The sequence below is a fragment of the Phyllostomus discolor genome, chromosome 3 (genome assembly GCF_004126475.2).
Source record: "Phyllostomus discolor isolate MPI-MPIP mPhyDis1 chromosome 3, mPhyDis1.pri.v3, whole genome shotgun sequence".
NCBI classification, from domain to species: Eukaryota; Metazoa; Chordata; class Mammalia; order Chiroptera; family Phyllostomidae; genus Phyllostomus; species Phyllostomus discolor.
This window is the reverse complement of record NC_040905.2, coordinates 102,307,914-102,326,259: the sequence shown is the minus strand read 5'-3', so window position 1 is coordinate 102,326,259 and position 18,346 is coordinate 102,307,914. Positions and strand designations below refer to the sequence as shown.

At 42.4% G+C, this 18,346-nt stretch overlaps 3 protein-coding genes and 1 pseudogene across 6 annotated transcripts in view; 1 reads left to right on the top strand and 3 right to left on the bottom strand.

The window, feature by feature from the left end:
* The window catches only part of PARN (poly(A)-specific ribonuclease), a 175,481-nt gene extending 174,081 nt beyond the window's left edge, over positions 1-1,400 (bottom strand). For 2 of the 3 annotated variants that reach the window (XM_036020915.1, XM_036020916.1), the window contains exons 1-2: positions 1,217-1,381; positions 706-783 (exon numbers count right to left, since the gene is read on the bottom strand). In XM_036020915.1, coding sequence (XP_035876808.1) covers positions 706-783; positions 1,217-1,235 — 97 coding nt within the window. In that variant the 5' untranslated portion in view covers positions 1,236-1,381. Of the gene's footprint in view, positions 1-705; positions 784-1,216 lie in introns of all 3 variants that reach the window. The other variant, XM_028512738.1, reaches the window with a different exon arrangement.
* A 4,044-nt stretch (positions 1,401-5,444) lies between these two features.
* Positions 5,445-6,596, bottom strand: LOC118499373. Its single transcript, XM_036020085.1, has 2 exons — positions 6,294-6,596; positions 5,445-5,955 (listed from the first exon to the last, which is right to left on the bottom strand). Exons 1-2 carry the CDS (start codon positions 6,594-6,596, stop codon positions 5,470-5,472), a joined length of 789 nt encoding a protein of 262 aa, XP_035875978.1. The 3' UTR covers positions 5,445-5,469.
* BFAR (bifunctional apoptosis regulator) overlaps positions 5,471-18,346 on the top strand; it is a 29,250-nt gene continuing 16,374 nt past the window's right edge. The window contains exon 1 of one of the 2 annotated variants that reach the window (XM_028517044.2): positions 5,471-5,609. The gene's annotated coding sequence lies outside the window, so the exon portion shown is untranslated. The remainder of the gene's footprint in view (positions 5,610-18,346) is intronic. The other variant, XM_028517060.2, reaches the window with a different exon arrangement.
* LOC114500396 lies at positions 7,941-8,252 on the bottom strand (annotated as a pseudogene).

The following is an 18,346-nucleotide window of genomic DNA, read 5'->3' as shown; positions in this document are numbered from 1 at the left end:
AGTCTACTGTTCATACTGACTTGAACGATTTAAAAATTAGTCTTTTACCCAAAGGAAAAAAATCCTTGCAATTGTGTTGGTGAAGTACTACACACACGTATACACCCATGCCAAGGTAAGCAATGAACACTTCCACAAATGCATAAAGCCCAACCCTGAAGTCGGTCACAAAGGGCAAATATTGTATGACTCCACTTACGGAAATGTCTAGAATAGTCAAATTCACAGAGACAGAAACAGTGGATGCCAGAGGCGGGGAGAGGAGGGAGGAACTGGAAGTTGTTTTTCGATGGATAGTTTCCGTTTGAGAAGACGAAAAAGTTCATGAGATGGATATACAACAATGTGAATGTACTTTACGAGAGTTAACTGTAAAACTACTTAAAATGGTCAATTTTCTTATATTTTACCACACACCCAAAAAACCCTGACCCTAAACGTCAAGCTCTCTACAACCCCTCTGTCAAAACGTTTTAAGCAGCATCGAAACCATATTGTCTCTGCAACCCTCAGAGCACCAATAATCACAAATCTACTTCCCTGCTCCTGAAACATTTAAGAGGAAATGTTGAAGACTCGTGGAACTTGCCCAAGGATATAAACAGGGAAAACGGGCCAGCAGGCAAAAGTTAGGGGCAGGGTGTCAGGATTCGTCCTAGCTACGCAATGCAAGGTGTTAGCCGCGAGCTTGTAAGCGAGGGATACCTGAAAACTCCCCATCGATGGCAAGGAAGTCCGCTTCCTCTATGGCCTGGTACACTTTATGAAGATTACTCTTAAAATCTGTGGAGAAACCGAGAAGCTCAGAACCAGTGGCCTGGTTGCCTGCCCACAAGCGCCTAAGGGGAGAGGGAAGGAGAGCGGAGGAATTCCGAAGGCCTGGGGCTGGAGGGCAAGTCCTGGAGGGACGCTAAAAAACGGACGGCGTCAAGTCTCCGAAGGATGCATGGGCCGAAAGGGAACAAGGGCTGAGGGTGTACGGATCAGGAAAAAGCAAGGCCCTGAGGGGTGCCGGGGCAGGAGAACTAGGCCCCGAGGGGCGCACGGCCCAGAGAAAGACAAGCCCCCAAGAGGCACACAGGGTTAGGGGGGCAAACTCCTGACAAGCTGCCTCAGCCTCAGGCCGATCAAGCAAATCGGCCGACTGTTGTCCGGGCCTAGCAGACCCAGTGAGGGGAACCGCCGGGACCCAGGGAGGTGCATGCTGGACACGCACTGCTCCTGATTATCTCCATTCTGTACGGAGGCCGGAACCCCGGCTCCGCCCGGGCCGAACCAGGCTGTTCTACTCGCAGAGTTCCGCTGGCACGGCACCGGCGGAGAAGGAAGCAGTGGCAGAGACCCCGGCAGCGAGTTCCGGAAACAGCGCGCGCCGGCGCGCGTCACGTGCGTCACGGCGGGGGCGGGGTCAGGGCCGTGCTTCCCTTCACTCCTTGGGACAGAGGAGGGGCGTGCCTATCCTCCTGGAAGTCCCCAGGGCCTGTTCTAAGTTGTGAGACTGAGACCAGGCCGCAGGGCATTCACTTTAGAAGTAGGCGTGTCGTGACTTCCAGTCAATGAACAAATATTTCCTGGGTTCCTATTGTGTGCCAGGCACACTAAAAGGAGTGGGGACACAGTAATGAACAGAAAAGACAAGGTCCCTGCCCTATTAGAGTTTAACTTGGGGAAACAGGGAAAAGTCAAGCAGGAATCAAACCTGCCCTTGGAAGCACAATAATCTATCTCTTTAAGAGAAAGAGCAAGATGCTGCAATAATAATAATAGGAGGGAGAGTTACAAGCAAGACCTTATCTACCACATTAGCCACTGGCAGTGGAGAGGAAAGCAGATGAAGTCTTGACTAAAGTAGTTTTGGGGGTTGCCGCTGATCCCCAGAGCCTGCAACAGTGCTGACACATAGTATAAGCTCAACAAACGTAGGCAGAGTGAATGAATTCACCTTGATCTTTCACAAAAGTCAACTACGAAATTGGTTAACTCTGCCATTTATTAGGTCTAGGACTTATTCAACCTCAACCTCCATTTCCTTACCCACTGAATACGGTTAAGGATCAGTGGTGATAATGTATGTGAATTGTAAAGCACTGTATAAGTAAATGTAAGGTACGATTATAGTACTCACTTGCCGCTGTCACATTTCCCTGCATTCACATTCTTAGGTTTGAAGGAATGTTGAGTACAAGCTACCTGTGCTTTTTGAAAAAAATTACCATTGTCATCATCATCCCCTGCTTGCCCCAAAATATTAAGTACTCTAAAGAACAAATAAGAGTCTGGTCATATTTTCCCCACAAGGTCCTGTTATATAGGACAAGGATCTCAAGGCCTGAGCCATTCTTACTACATGCTATTCTTGCTAAATGTTAAAATGTATTTTGCACACCAATTGTAAACAGGATGAGCTTGGCAGGAACCTAATGTATAAATGTAGCCAACTGCAAAGAAGAAATCAACATGTAGTTGACCAAATAGTGAATATAAGCAATGTCTAAGCCTCCCTTCCTGGAAACAGAGCTTTGGATATTAATCCTGTTTCCTTTTCTTGCTACAAAAATACAAATCATCCTTGAGACAACCACATCTCATTCTTGAATAGAACACCCCATGTGGTTAACCCCTTGAGTTTGGTAGCAGTCCCACAACAAAGCCTTTTTCCTTGCCTCAGTCAATGGAAATTTATATGCAGGTAATTATTCCCACTATCCCTAATGTGAGGAACAGAAAGTGAATGTGAATTCTAGAGTTCAACTGGAATGGGGGCAGAAAAAAAACCCAATATGACAAGTAGTCAAACCTCAAGCTTGAAATGTTTCTGCCTTCTTGTTTCAGCTTAAAAACTAAATTAAAAGTATTAGCCCCATATAGCCACTTTAAGTTAAATTTAAGTAATTTAAATTAAATAAACATCCAAGTTTACAACAGAGATTTAGTAATCAAAACACTCTGGTTTTTATTAAAACTGGCATAAAGAAAGACAGAAACTAACTAAATGGAAAGCCCCAAAATAAACCCTGGCATATATGGTCAAATGATTTGCTACAAGGATGTCAAGATCACTCAATGGAGGAAGGATGCTCTCCTTTTTTTTCTTACTGTTCACACTATTACAGATATCCCCACTTATCCCCCAATTTGCCTCCCTCAACCCAGCCCCTGTCTCTTCAACCTCCACCCCCTGCCATCACCTCATTGTTCTCCCTGTCCATGGGCTATACATATACGCATATATATTCTCTGGCCAATTTTGGGGAAAGGATACTCTTTTCAACAATGGTGCTGGGAAAGCTAAACATCCACATGCAAAAGAATGAAGTCGGACCCTTACTTAACACAACATAAAAAATAACTCAGAATAGACCAAATATCTAAATGTAGGAACTAAAACTATAAGATTCTTAGAAGAAACAAAGGGGAAAATCTCCATAATGTTGGGTTTGGCGATGATTTTCTGACTATGACACAAAAAACACAGGCAACAGAAGGAAAATAGATAATTTGAACTACATCAAAAATAAAAACACTTGTGTATCGAAGGACACTATCCATAAGATGAAATGGCAACAATGAAATTGGAAAAAATATTTGTAAATTACATATATAATAAAGGGCTATACCCATAAAATGTAAATAATTCATACAACTTGACAACTCAAAAACAAGCAATCCAATTTTTAAAATGGACAAAGGATTTGAATTGCATTGACTGATGTGGCTCAGTTGGTTGCGCATTGTTCCACGGAACCTAAAGTCCCCAGTTCCATTCCAGATTAGGACGCGTGACTGGGTGGCGGTTTCAGTCCCAGGGCATGTACAAGAAGCAACGGATTGATGTTTCTCTAGCTCATCAATGTTTCTCTCCTGCTCTTTCTCCCTCCCTTCTCCTCTCTCTAAAAATAAATAAATAATCTTTAAAAAAAATTTAAATGGAAAAAGGATTTGAACAAATAGTTCTCAGAGAAGCTATGCAAATGACCAATGATCACATGAAAAGATGCTCAATATCACTAATGCAAATCAAAACCACACTGAGATGCCATTTCACACCCACTGGATGAAAAATTAGAACTTTGTGCACAGCTAGTAGAAGTGTAAAACAGTGAAGCCACTATGGATAACAATATAGTGAGTCTTAATTTTTTTTAATTCCCACCCAAGGATATACTTATTAACTTGAAAGTGAGAAAGAGAGACATCGATGTGAGAGAGAAACATCAATTGGTTGCCTCCTATACACGCCTCACCCAGGGATCTGACCCACAACCTAGGTACGTGCCTTGACTGGGGACCAAGCTTGCAACCATTTGATTTAGGAGATGACACTCCAACCAACTGAGCAACCCAGACAGGGCATAGTATGATAGCTCTTTAAAAATTAAAAATAGAATTATAGGAGGCAGCAATTCCACTTTTGAACATGCAGCCAACACAAGTGAATCTATAAGTTTGAACAAGTATTTATACACTCATTTATTAGCAGCATTATTCACAACAACCCAAAGGTGAAAACAACCAGAGTGTCTATCAACAAATGAATAGACAAAATGTGATATATACATACACTGGAAAATTATTCAGCCTTAAAAAGGAAGGAAATTCTGGTATGTGCTACAACCTATATGAACCTTGAGGACATTATACTAAGTGAAATAAGTCACTCACAACAAAATACTGTACTATTGAAGTTATGTGTGGTACCTAGAGTAGTCAAATTCAGAGAGACAGGAAGTAGAATGAGGGGTTACCAGAGGCTGGGGGATAGGACCATGAGGAGGGGTTAAATGAGCATGGAATTTCAGTTTGGGAAGATTAAAAAAAAAGTCCTGAAAATGTATGGTAAAATGATGGTTGCACAACAATGTGGTTATACTTAATGCCACTGAACTGTCCACGTAAAATGGTTAAAACGGTAATTTTTATATTACGTCTTTTAACACACACACACACACACACACACACACACAATGCTGATACGTATTGCCAGATTATCCTCCAGAAAAATGAGTTCACACACTCCTGGCACTAACACAAGTCGTTACCAATCTTTTTACTCTTTAGTAATTTGATAGGTAGAAAACGTCACCCAAATGATAAACTTAACGATTTAAAACATTAAAAAACGCAGTAAGGTCATTTTAATTCCTATTCTAAATGATACTTTAGCCATGGCCCTGATTTTCTACGTAAAAATGGGAAAGCAAAAGAAAACTATGGAAGTACAGTGAGGACTTGTAATATTGTTTTAACTTCTGGGCAAATTTCCTCAGAAACAGCCGCCTCAGAGTAGCGGACACAAACACCTGACTCAAGCTCAGGACAATAGTTACTCCATGGCCCCAAGCGGTCCCTGAAGAGGAAAGGGCGAGATCGACCATAGTACGCATGCGTCAAAGTCCTCGGCCTGGGAGTGGCCGCTCTAGGCAGCAGGGAGGTTGCGGGGTTCAGGGGGCTGGGAAACAGTGCGACCTCTCATCTATGGTCGGGAAGGCCGGGCACTCTCCTTCGCCGTCTTAAGTTACTTCCGGGAGTGAAGCTGCCAACTCCTCTTCTGCTTCCGCAGGGTCCAGGTAGGGGGCGACCGCCGGGTGAGCCTCGGGATGATCGCAGTGGTAAGCAGCGCCGCGGAGGATAATAGAAAGTGGGCGACCTGGGCTCGATGTAAGGACGGGATGTGGAGGACGGGCATGGGGTTAGAGGTCCGAGGAGGCACGCAGGGCTCTCCTGAGCAGTTGCAGTCGTGGACTCAAGGCTTGGACCCCAACTTGGCCAACTTCCCCATCTCTCCCGAGAAGCCCACGTCGGCACGGCGGGTCTCTGGGTCTCTCCTGTTTCCCCCTCCCAAGTTAGCGTCAGCCTCCTCTCCAGAATCTCCCCAGCGGGAGGAGGGGGCGTCGTTTCCCCACACCTGGTGGGGAGACGACGGAGCGCCTGACCCAGAGGAGCATCTGCTTCAGACTACGACAACATGTTCAGAATCGATTAGGCTCTTGATGCCAGGCTGGGCTTCAGGTCTAATTGGCGAGGCACTATATGCCATACAAGACGAAACGATTGCTCCCCTTTTAAAATAGGGTAACGGGCCCTGGTTGGGTGGCTCAGTTGGTTGGAGCTTGTCGTCCCCGCACACGAAAAGGTTGTGGGTTCCGTCCCTAGTCATGGCGCATGAGAAGCAACCCATCGATATATTTCTCTCCCTCTCTCTCTCTCTCCCTCCATCCCTCCCCCCCCTCTCATTAATAAATACATTCTTAAAAAATAGGGTAATGAAGGCGAAAGTGAAACCGCGCACTCACAGTGGGATTAGGCTGTAACCAGTTCTGTGATCCCAAGCTTACGGGCAAAAATCTGAGCTTGTGCGAAACGAAGTTTTCTTTAGGGGGGGAAAAAACCAGCAAGTGAAATTCAGTCTGTGGGTCTAACTGGTAATCTTTGGCAGGGCAAGAGGCAGCCCTGTCAGTGCCCGAGAGGGCTGCCCTCCTACTTTCGTGGAGAGGATAAAGTGAGAGCCCAGAAGCTCTTGTGCCCTCAAATGTCGCTGTTGAGCCATCCCCGCCGAAGCCCATTGGTTGGTTCATTGGGGGTGGCCCTCGGGTCATACTGTGAAAGACCTATACGAAGGAAACAGATTTACTCTCCCCTCCACCCTCAGGCACACCCCACAGCCTGTGCTGACTGCACGTGCTGAATGAGTTGTTTGGTTTGTTTTTGTTATGGCTGTTTTAAACAGCTAACCTGGGTATACCATGTGCTCTATGGTGCTGTCAGTACTTAAGGTAGGTGGCACTCAGTAAACACAACTATTATTTTAACAGTACTACCATACAGTAGGCTTTTTGAATAGCTATAGATAGAAGTTATCCCTTAAACCTCATTCGCAGTAGATACTATTTTCCTGAATTCATAAGTGGGAAATAGGAGACTCAGGGAGAATAAGTGGGACCTGCTTTGGAACCCAAGTCTCATTTCCATGACCATAGGAATTTCCATTTCCATGACTAAACTATACCAGCTTCTCCAGGGACATTATAGTCTATGAAATGGCAAGACATGCACAAATAAAGATTAAGTTAGTGCACAGAGGCAGGAAGGATTAATTTGAGTGTGGAGGTAGTTAGTCATTAAAGACATTCAAATGAAAGTTAATTTGGGTCTTGTCATCTGGACACTTGACCCAGAGATGGTGTGGAACTGTGTTACGGATGGAGGAAACAGTGTGATATGGAAAGATGAGCAAGGAGCAGGAATTAATATATGGGACTAGAGTGTGAATAGGTGAATAGTAGGGGATAATCACAATAATAGTAATAGTTAACACTTAAATTGCACTTAATATGTCCCAGGCACTATTCTGAGGGCTGTGCATAGGTAAATTTATCTAATCCACAATCCAGTCAGGAAGATGCTATGAACATCTCCATTTCACAGATGAGGAAACTGAGGAACAGTTTAGGTGACTTGCTTGAGGTCACACAACTAATAATTGGTGGAGCTGGGGTTTGAACTCAGTCATTCTGGCTGCAGAATTTGTACTCTTTAAAAAGTTGTGTTGATTGTGAGCAGGCTGTACACACTCTTTTTTTTTAAGATTTTACTTATTTTTAGAGAGAAGTGAGAGCAGAAGAGGGAGAGAAACATCAGTGTGTGACAGAGACATGGATGCGTTGCCTCTGGCATGCTGCCAGCCAGGGACCTGGTCCATAACCCAGGCATGTGCCTTGACCAGGAATCAACCTTCGAACTTTCACTTTGCTGGAGTAGACCCAACCAACTGAGCCAAGCTGGTCAGGGCCATAAAGATTCTTAAAGGACAAGCTTCCAACTGTGGGTTTTAATTTATGTTTTCTTTTGAAATTTTTTTATTCAAATACCATTCTGATCACTCATGGTTCAAGAACATTAAAATAATAAACCAGAAAGAAACAGATGTAAAAGATGGATCTTCAAACATTGTAGCCAGTGACACCACACTTGCCTGTGATCTGGCTGATGTCAAACCACACCCACACCTTAGTGGCCATCAAAGCGTTCAGCAGAGTTTCCATGACTGAACTGTTGGAAGCTACCAGTTTGAGCACTATTGACTAATTTTTTCAAGCTCTGAATAGTTTTTGGGATCTCAGAAGGGGTTGGAGGAATCATCTCAACTTTGGTATAGTGCCAGAGTGTGTGGCCAATCCTGGCTTGGAGTAAGTCACCACAGCATTTACCAGCGCTGGGGCCTTCTCTGTGAGGTTACAGACAAATTGGGCCATGGGTCTAGGATGGAAATTCTGCAGCCCAAACAGCTAGATGAATGTCTATGGGTTTTAATTTGTCATAGTTGGAAAGGTTCTGAGAAAAGGAAGGGCTTGATCAGAATTGTGTTTTAGGAGGATGGTTTGGGCAGTGGTGAGAGGAAGGACTGAAGAGAAGAGCAATGGAAATTAGAAATGTTATTGAAACTTTATTTTGTTTACACCTTCCCCATTCCTTGTCTGAAACATATCTAGGGCATGTAAGTGTTTATTTGTACAGGCATGCTTCAGAAATACTGCAGGTTTGGTTTTGGTTCTAGGCCACAGGAATAAAGTATCACAGTAAAGCAAGTTGTAATGTTTTTGCTGGTGGAGGGCCTTGCCTTTAATTTGTAAAAAATGCAACACATGTGAAGTGCATTACATTGAAATACAATAAAACAAGAACTGCCTGCATGAACAGCTGTCTAGTTCCCAAACTTTTGTGTGCATAAGAATCTCATGCACAGGGGCTGGTTTGTTTAACATGTGCATTCCTGGCCCTCTCTCTGAGATACCATTTTGATATCCTGTTTCCCAGAGATCACCAAACTTGCCAGGTGATTCCGATAGAGGTTCTAAGAAATTACAGAGTCAAATTTTTCTTGGTTTCATTTTCATCTACAAATCTGTAGAGCCCAGCTTTGTGCTAGCAAATCTCAGGTGTGGTGATGGAATTCTATGGGTTGGTTTCTGACCTCAGGGAGCTCAGAATTTGGTTGGGGAGGCAAAGACTACTCAAACATTAGTGCAAGAAGCATAAGAGCAAGCTAAACCTGAAAAGGATACCTCATTTTATAATATGTGAATCATAACAGAATGGTTTAAAAACAACACTTAAGGCATGGTTTACTGGTACATACTAGTAGTTTCTGGATCACTTTCTGAGTTATTGGATATCTACAGCACTGAGTACAGGATAGGTTATTAAATTAAATGCCACATAACAGAAATGACAGAGGACAGTCTCTAGAGAGAGCCAGGACAGCCTTCTCACTGTTGCCCAACAGCACTCACACAATAAATCATCGGGCCTCAAAGTTCAGGCAGCAAATCACTGGCCCCAAAGTTAAGGCAGCAAGTCAGTATTCAGTGAGCCAGCTACCTTTGCCCTAGTGATTTCTGACCTAATCCAGAAAGAAAACCTGTTTGGACTTGGAAAAACACAAGGTTTAGTATGGTAAGAGCCTGGAAATGCTTCTCGTATTAATGAAAGCCAGTTTTTGCCACCTATAAGAAGTGGACTTAGTGGTCTCCTTTAATGCTGTTTCTGACCCTTGTGTTGCTTACATTTGGACACATTTTTTAAAATTTCAGTCACAATAGCATGGTTACGCTTTGAACATTTAATAATGTCTGTAATATTCTGCCAGTGTTTATTTTTTAAGTATATTTTATCGATTATGCTATTACAGTTGTCCCACTTTTTTCTCCCCTTTATCCCACTCTGCCCTGCACCCCACCTCCCTCCAGCATTCCCCTTCCTTAGTTCATGTCCATGGGTCATACATATAAGTTCTTTGGCTTCTCCATTTCGTATACTGTTCTTAACATCCCCCTGTCTATTTTGTACCTACCATTTATGCTTCTTATTCCCTGTACCTTTTCCCCCATTCTCCCCTGCCCTCTAGCCCTGCTGATAACCCTCCACGTAATCTCCACGTAATCTCCATTTCTGTGATTCTGTTCCTGTTCTAGTTGTTTGCTTAGTTTGTTTTGGGGTTTTTTGTTTGTTTGTATTTTAAGATTTTATTTGCTCATTTTTAGATAGAGGGGTAGGGAAGGAGAGATAGAGAGAAACATCAGTTTCTGGTTACCTCTCACGTGCCCCCTGCTGGGGACTTGGCCTGCAACACAGGCATGTGTCCTGATTGGGAATCGAACTGGCAACCCTTTGGTTCGCAGCCCACACCCAATCCACTGAGCTACACACCAGTCAGGGCTGCTTAGTTTGTTTTTTGTTTTTTAGGTTCAGTTCTTGATAGTTGTGAGTTTGTTGTCATTTTACTGTTCATAATTTTGACCCTTTTCTTAGATAAGTCCTTTTTTTCATATATTTTATTGATTATGCTATTACAGTTGTCCCATTTTCCCCCCTTCACTCCCCTCCACCCTGTACACCCTCTTCCACCCATATCCCCCCCTTTAGTCATGTCCATGTATCATACTTATAATTTCTTTAGCTTCTACATTTCCCATACTATTCTTACCCTCCTCCTATCTATTTTCAACCTACATTCTATGCTACTTATTCTCTGCACCTTTTCCCCTTCTGTCCTCCTCCCACTCCCCTGTTGCTAACCTTCCATGTGACCTCCATTTCTGTGGTTCTGTTCCTGTTCTAGTTGTTTGCTTAGTTTCTTTTGGTTTTGCTTTAGGTGTGGTTGTTAATTGTGAGTTTGCTGTCCTTTTACTCTACATGTTTTTTCTTTATCTTCTTTTCTTAGATAAATCCCTTTAACATTTCATAAAATAAGGGCTTGGTGATGATGAACTCCTTTAACTTGACCTTATCTGAGAAGCACTTTATCTGCCCTTCCATTCTAAATGAGAGCTTTGCTGGATAGAGCAATCTGGGATGTAGGTCCTTGTCTTTCATGACTTGGAATATTTCTTTCCAGCCCCTTCTTGCCTGTAAGGTCTCTTTTGAGAATCAGCTCACAGTCTGATGGGAACTCCTTTGTAGGTGTCTGTCCCCTTATCTCTTGTTGCTTCTAGGATTCTCTCCTTCATTTTTACCTTGGCTAATGTAATTATGATGTGCCTTGGTGTGTTTCTTCTTGGGTCCAACTTCTTTGGGGCTCTCTGAGCTTCCTGGATTTCTTGGAAGTCTATTTCCTTTGCCAGATTGGGGAAGCTCTCCTTTATTATTTGTTCAAATAAGTTTTCAATCTCTTGCTTTTCCTCTTCCCCTTCTGGTACCCCTATAATTCGGACATTGGAACGTTTAAATATGTCCTGGAGGTTCCTAAGCTTCTCCTCGTTTTTTTGAATTCTTATTTCTCCATTCTTTCCTGTTTGGTTGTTTTTTTTCATCCTTCTGGTCCACTCTATTGTTTTGAGTCCCAGTTTCCTTCCCTTCACTATTGGTTCCCCGTGCATCTTCCTTCATCTCTTTTATGGTAACCTGCATTTTTTCATCTAATTTGCGCCCAAAATCAACCAATTCCGTGAGCTTCCTGATCACCAGTGTTTATGAATTGTGCATCTGATAGATTGGCTATCTCTTAGTCGCTCAAAAGGATGAGTCCTGGGGGATTGAGCTGTTCTTCTGTTGAAGATATGTCTCTCTCTCTCTCTCTCTCTCTCTCCTTTTTTTTTTCTTTCTTTTTTTTTTTCTGGTCTAGTCGCTCCTGTTACGGTGAGGGGTGGAGCCTTAGGTGTTCACCGGGGCAGGCACCCCAGTAGCTAGATTGTGGCGTTGTATGTGGGGGTGGGGGCAGGAGGGAACAATGTCTGTACCTCCGTTCTCCTGGGGCATCAGTAACCCCCCTAGGATCCTGGGTTGTGCGCTGCAATCTTGCGTGTCCCGGGAGACTTATGCACTTGGTTGCCTTATGGGCCCAGTTCTCCCTGTTTTCCGTGCGCCGCTACCCACGCCCGCTGCTCCTCTTGCCCCTCCTACCGGTCTGGATGAACGGGTCTACTTCAACTTCTTGGCTGTCCAACTTCCATTCAGATAAATTCTCTGTCAGTTCTGAATGTTATTCTGCCTCTAAATTGTTGTTCTGATCTTGGTTGTGCGGGAGGTACGGTGCGTCCACCTGTGCCTCCATCTTGCCGAAAGTCCAGATAAGTCCTTTTAACATTTCATATAATAATAAGAGCTTAGGATGATGAACTCCTTTAAAATGATCTTATCTGGGAAGCACTTTATCTGCCCTTCCATTCTGAATGATAACTTGGCTGGATAGAGTCATCTTGGATTTAGGTCCTTGCCTTTCAAGACTTGGAATACATCTTTCCAATCCCTTCTGCCTGTAAGGTCTCTTTTGAGAAATCAGCTGACAGTCTGATGAGAACTCCTTTGTAGGTTACTGTCTCCTTATCTCTTGCTGCTTTTAAGATTCTCTCCTTATCTTTAATCTTGGCTGATATAATTATGATGTGCCTTGGTATGTTCTTCCTTAGGTCCAAGGGAGACTCTGAGCTTCCTGGACTTCCTGAAAGACTGTTTCCTTTGCCAGGTTGGGGAAGTTCTTCATGATTTCTTCAAATAAATTTTGAATTCTTGGTCTTCCTCTTCTCCTTCTGGCACCCCTATGATTCAGATGTTGGAACATTTAAAAATGTCCTGGAGATTTCTAAGCCTCTCCTCATTTTTTTGAATTTGTGTTTCTTCATTCTGTTCTAGATGAATGTTTATTTCTTCCTTCTGCTCCCAATTGTGGATTTGGGTCCCAGTTTCCTTCCCTTCACTGTTGGTTCCCTGTGAATATTTTTCTTTATTTCACTTTGCATAGCCTTCACTTCTTCCTTTATTTTGTAGCCATACTCAATCATTTCTGTGAGCATCCTGATTACCAGTGTTTTAAACTCTGCCTCTGATAGGTTGGCTATCTCCTTGTCACTTAACTTTTTTTCTGAAATTTTGATCTGTTCTTCCATTTGGGCCATATTTCTTTGACTTGGTGCACCTGTTTCATTGTAAGGGACAGAGCCTTAGTTATTCACCAGGGCGGGGCAACCCACTTTGCTGTGTTGTGGCATAGTCTGGACAAATGTTTCTTCCTTAATTCTTTGGTTGTTAGACTTCCCATACAGTATGATTTTCTGGCAGTTCTGGGGTTGTTTGTTTGTTTGTTTTTAAATTGGTTGTTGTCCTTCTTTTGGTTGTTCAAGGAAACAAAGCATATCTACCTATGCCACCATCTTGGCCGTAAGTTCTGCCAGTGTTTATAGTTGTGCCCCCAGAGGCGGACTTGGGTGCAAGAAACAGGGTGCTCCCAACCACCCTCACCCCTATTTCTATTGAAAATGTTTTTGTTTATTTATCTCGTGGAGCAGCATACTCACCTTAAAAGTCATATGGGAATTCATGTTCCAAAATGCAGTGGTGTTAGATTCTAATTTGTTTTCTTTAATTTGGATTTCTCAGCTTTGCAGTAGTAGCTCTGGTATGTGGCCTAGATAATAAAGGAACAAATCAGTCCTTTGAACTGATAGCTGTTATTGATTACATTGTTAGGATAATGTAGTATTGTAAGGAAAGGCTTTAAGCCAGACCTGGGTTTGTACCTTCATTTTCTCATGTTAAAACGGAGATGATAGTAATAATTATACCATAGGATTGTTACACTTATCACATTATAAGGGCTCAGTAAATATTAGCAATTGTGGTTATTTCTGGAGTCAGGTGATATGTAATGAGAAGAAATAGTCTAGTTAAAGGCCCATATAAAGCCAAAATTTTTTATTGCAGTGAACATGTTTGCTAAGAAATTATTGAGATCCACAGGAACAAACTTAAAGGACACATGGTCATAAACTCAGGGGAGGGTGGTAATGGGAGGGAAGTGGGGAGGGGTGGGAGGGGTGGGAGGAGGGGCTGGATTGGGAGTAAAAAGGAGAAAACTGTAATTGAACAATGATTAAAATAAAATTTAAAAAATTAAAAAATAAAAAAGAAATTATTGAGATCCTAATTTTCGGGCTGGAATTCCTCTAACTTTGCCTTTCAAAGGATTATTCCTAAAACATTAGGCATGTACTGGTCACAAGTGCCTTGCTGAATGAAGAGGTAGAACCATAATTATATACTACTGAACAAAGCAGTTTAAAGATTATGATCTCTGTGAGGGTTAACAGTCATTACATAATAAGAACTTTGTAAGCTAAGGTATAAAAATTATCAACTTAAACTCAGAATTAACTTTGAGAAACTCAATAAAAATGATTGCTTTAATTGACTTTCTTAAATGTTTGTTGAGTAACTAAAGAATCAAATAGGTAGCAGCATAGGAACCATGAGATAGTAATCCTTTGGAAAAACCCATAGATGAGTACTTGACCAGGTCAAACAACTTTTTTTCTAAGCGAGTCAAGTTCATTTCAGGTTCTTTAGTTACACAGAATTAATTATTGGGAGATTGTTTGTATCCTAGTCCCCCCACCCCCCTTTGTTTCTTAGATTTTTTCAGATAACCATATGTGTCAGTTAGGTATTTCTTTGGAAGAATATAGAAAAAGTTACTGTGATAGATATCTCAGAAATGCTGAAGTCATTGGAGACTATGATAATTGTTTGTTATTAGTTGAGCCAACAGGCCAAACCCACCAACATTTCAGAAAAGGTTAACAATACAATTTGTTCATATATGTGTATTCATGCCATATTTCACATATCAATACTTTCTAAGATTGTATGCCATTTCTTGACACTGAAATTTTAGAAATGATATGTTCATCAAGAAGCATATCTCACCCTGGCTGGCGTAGCTCAGTGGATGGAGCTCGGGCTGGGAACCAAAGTGTCCCAGGTTCGATTCCCAGCCAGGGTACATGCCTGGGTTGCAGGCCATAAGCCCCAGCAACCGCACATTGAAGTTTCTCTGTCTCTCTCTCTCTGTCTCCCTCCCTTCCCTTTCTAAAAATAAAAATAAATAAATAAAATCTTAAAAAAAATGACTGTTAAAAAAAAAAAAAGAAGCATACCTCTCTGGGTGTTTTAAAAGTCACATCGGTAAGCTGTTAGAACAAAATTGTTGATTAAATGGCATGGGCACAAGAACAACTTTAGGGATTCCTCACTTGTATCCAGCTGGAGCATGATATGGAAGAAGGGACCACAATTACTGAACACTTTTAAGTGCTAGAGCTAACATGTGTCCTCCTAATGCTTATGACAGCCCTGTGAGGTGGGCAGCAGTAACCCCTTCCTTGCATACGCTAGTGTGAGACTTGGAAAGAATGAGTTATTTCTCCATGATCTCTTGGCTCCTAAATAGTGGAACTAGGACTCAGAACCTGTCTTCAGATTTTAAAACTGAGGTACATTACACTGTTTCTCAGAATCAAAAAGTAAATAACAACAACAAAAAATTAAAATAAGTATCTTTAAAGGCCTTGTATGAAATATTTGATTCATAGAAGAACCCACAAAAACTTACTCCATTTATTTTGCCCTATGTCTCTGGGGATATAATGACAATAAAGACTACTTAGAATTTTTAGACTTAATCCCTGCCTTCAGGTTCATCCAGAGCCTTTCACACACAATCTACTAAGCTGGGTTATCTAGCCTCAGAGTCTAAAGCAGAACAGAAGCAATAACTTTAAAAATTGTTGAAGACCTAATAGGCCATCACTTTCTCGACAGTGGTAAATAACAACCTGACAGCAAACCAAGAGACAGGAAAACTGCCCAGGCCAGGTGGCTCAGTTGGTTGGAGCATTGTCTAGTACACCAAAAGGTTGTGGTTCCATCCCCAATCAGGAGGCACCCTGTTGATGTTTCTCTCTAATATCAGTGTTTCTCTCCCACTCTCTTACCCTCTCCCTCCCCTCTCTCCCCCTCCCTCCTTCCCCTACCCCTCAGTCACTCCCTCCTTTCCTCTCTCCCTAAAATCAATCAATAAGCATATGCTCAGGTAAGGATTAAAGAGAGAAACAGAAAGGAAGACCGTAAGCTTACCAGTCTAAGGCCAGTTAATCTAGAAACATCATACATTCATCTAGAGACTGAAGGCATCACCTTATGGGACAGAGAATGGAAATGCAGTTATCTCCAGGGGTCAGGCAAGTAACAGAAATGGGGAAAACAGGTGGGTGAGGACTGAGGCAAACTGAAGTCCCACTTGCCCTGTCTGAAAAGGCCAGCATTGTTACTCACCTTGAGAGGATTCTTGTCATGCAAAATGAGAGCCCTGTGTTGCCAGACTTTTTGAGTTTTTTGAAAAGAAGCCAGGAATCTGGATTTTTATGTGAAGTCCGAGTTTTAAAAAGACTGGCACCCAATTCAAGAGAGAGAGAGGAGAAGGAAAGAAGAGGGGGGAGAGAAAGAGAGACCCTGTGAAAGAAAGCCTGCTTACAGGCCAGATGTTGCCCCAGTGGAGTGGTAGCTGTCAATGCTGTGACTGTTCCAGGTCAGGGAGGGTGGATGTGTACAAGCGTAATGTTGCATCACTGCAGACAGGCTCACCTGGACTCCTTATAACCACTCTAAGAAGAAAAGGGTTGTAGTAGATTAACAAAGCCTTCATCCTAGTGTATAAACAAGAGTTCTTAACCTTTTCTGGGTCTTGGTCCCCTTTGAGAGCCTAATAAAAACTAGATTTCCTTTAGGAAACTGATCATACTACACACTCAAAAGCAGAAACACAAGCTTGGCATGTAATTTGAGAATATGCATAGACCTACTGAAGCATCTTTATAGACATCAGTTGAAGATCGAACTTTTTTGTCAGAAACTGCTGCTCTTCAGAGTGACTCTGTCTTCAGAAGTTTTGTTCTACTGTTCAGCCTATCGGTTTAAACTTGTTTCTGCAGATTGGTAGAGTTTCCCAAACTCAGGCACTCTTCCCATTAGTTTTGAACTTGGTAATTAACACCTACAATGATGAAACATAAATCAAAGTGTATACATTTGAACGGGGCACATGGGAGTGGGAATGGAGTGACTCTTCTTGCCCCAATCTAACCATGTCTCCCCAGTCTTCCCTTATGCCTTGGGGACAAGGGGGAAAGGCCAGGAGGCTACAGGGATATCCTAACACACGGTTACTTATGAAGGAGCTCAGAAAGAGCCAGGAACCTCTCAGCTTCAGTCTGCTGATGACTGTGCCTAGAACAGCTGTAAACATCCTGAGGCACCTGGGTCTTCTCCTCAAAGAGGTCTTAAATCCTTGCCAGTGTAGGAGAGTGTGTTTACCCAAATCAGACGACGCAGCTGGGAACTGGAGTGTCTGATTTTATTACTCAAGAGGCACTTTCATCCTTTCAAAGGACTGGTTTGTTTTGTTTTGTTTTGTTTTTAATGGAAACAATCCAAATACATACAGATAGAAATAGCAGAAGAGATCAACTGAATTTGGTTAAGATGTACATTCTTCCCATTGCTTTCACTTTCTGAATTTAGGGTGAAATGAAACTAGTCAAATTCCTAAGATATAATCAAAGTCTATGCAGTTTATTTAGCTTGTTAAAGACAATTACAAAACAGTGAGTAGCTACCTCAGTTTTTCAAAATACAAAATTATAAAATACACTTTGATGTCAGTGGGTGATTTGTTTTCTCATGAAAAACAAACTTTCAGATCTGGTAAGCTAGGAACTACTAGCGTATTCTAGTTTTCAAAGGCTAATTTGTGAGAAATTAATATATGATGCCATTTCTCTGCAAATGACTGAAAGCTATACACTTGCCCTCATTCTTAACTCCCAACTTCAGTTTGTGCCTCCATTTGATCACTGGGCAGTTGTACATCACCACAAACTCAACTTTTCTAAAATGCATCTCACCTTTCCAAGACTGACCCCATTTGTCTATGCTGATCCACTTCTATTAGATGTACTGTTCTTGCCCAGTTCTGAAACCTAGCCAGCGTCTTAGATATTTCTCTCTAGTCACCAAAGCCCATAAATTATTTTTTAACATCTTTTGGCTAGCTCTCTTTTCCACCTTTCATTTCTGTGCTATTTTCATTTTTGACACCTTAGTTTCAGGAGTGATAACAGTTCACTTGTAACTCATCCCAGCCTAGTCCTAGCCCTCCTTCCTGATGCGAGTATCATCCTAAAGCACAGCTTTGCTGATCTCATTGCCTCTGAAACCTTCACTTGCTCCCAATGGCCCACCTGTCATTAACCAGGCACATAAGACCCTATATCAGACCAGTATCTCCTGTATCACTCACTGCTTCCCATGAAAACACTGAGAGCAGCGCCAGGTTAGGACCGTCTTTTTTGCCCAGCCCTCACTGGCAGGCAGGCGTGTATCGTTCCTGTGACGCCGAATCCACATGCGACCATAAATGTACCTGAAGGGTCTGCCCGGTATCCCAGCTCATGGGGGAGGTCATCAGGTAGCAGTGTTTTAGTTATTTCCTAGGGTAATACTTCCTGCATGGAAGTTG

Coding starts and splice junctions, on each gene's coding strand:
- LOC118499373 (XM_036020085.1), bottom strand. CDS start 6,596: ATGACCCGAGGGCCACCCCCAATGAACCAACCAATGGGCTTCGGCGGG. Junction 5,956..6,293: donor GGTTACAGCCTAATCCCACT/GTGAGTGCGCGG, acceptor ATGTTGTCGTAG/TCTGAAGCAGATGCTCCTCT.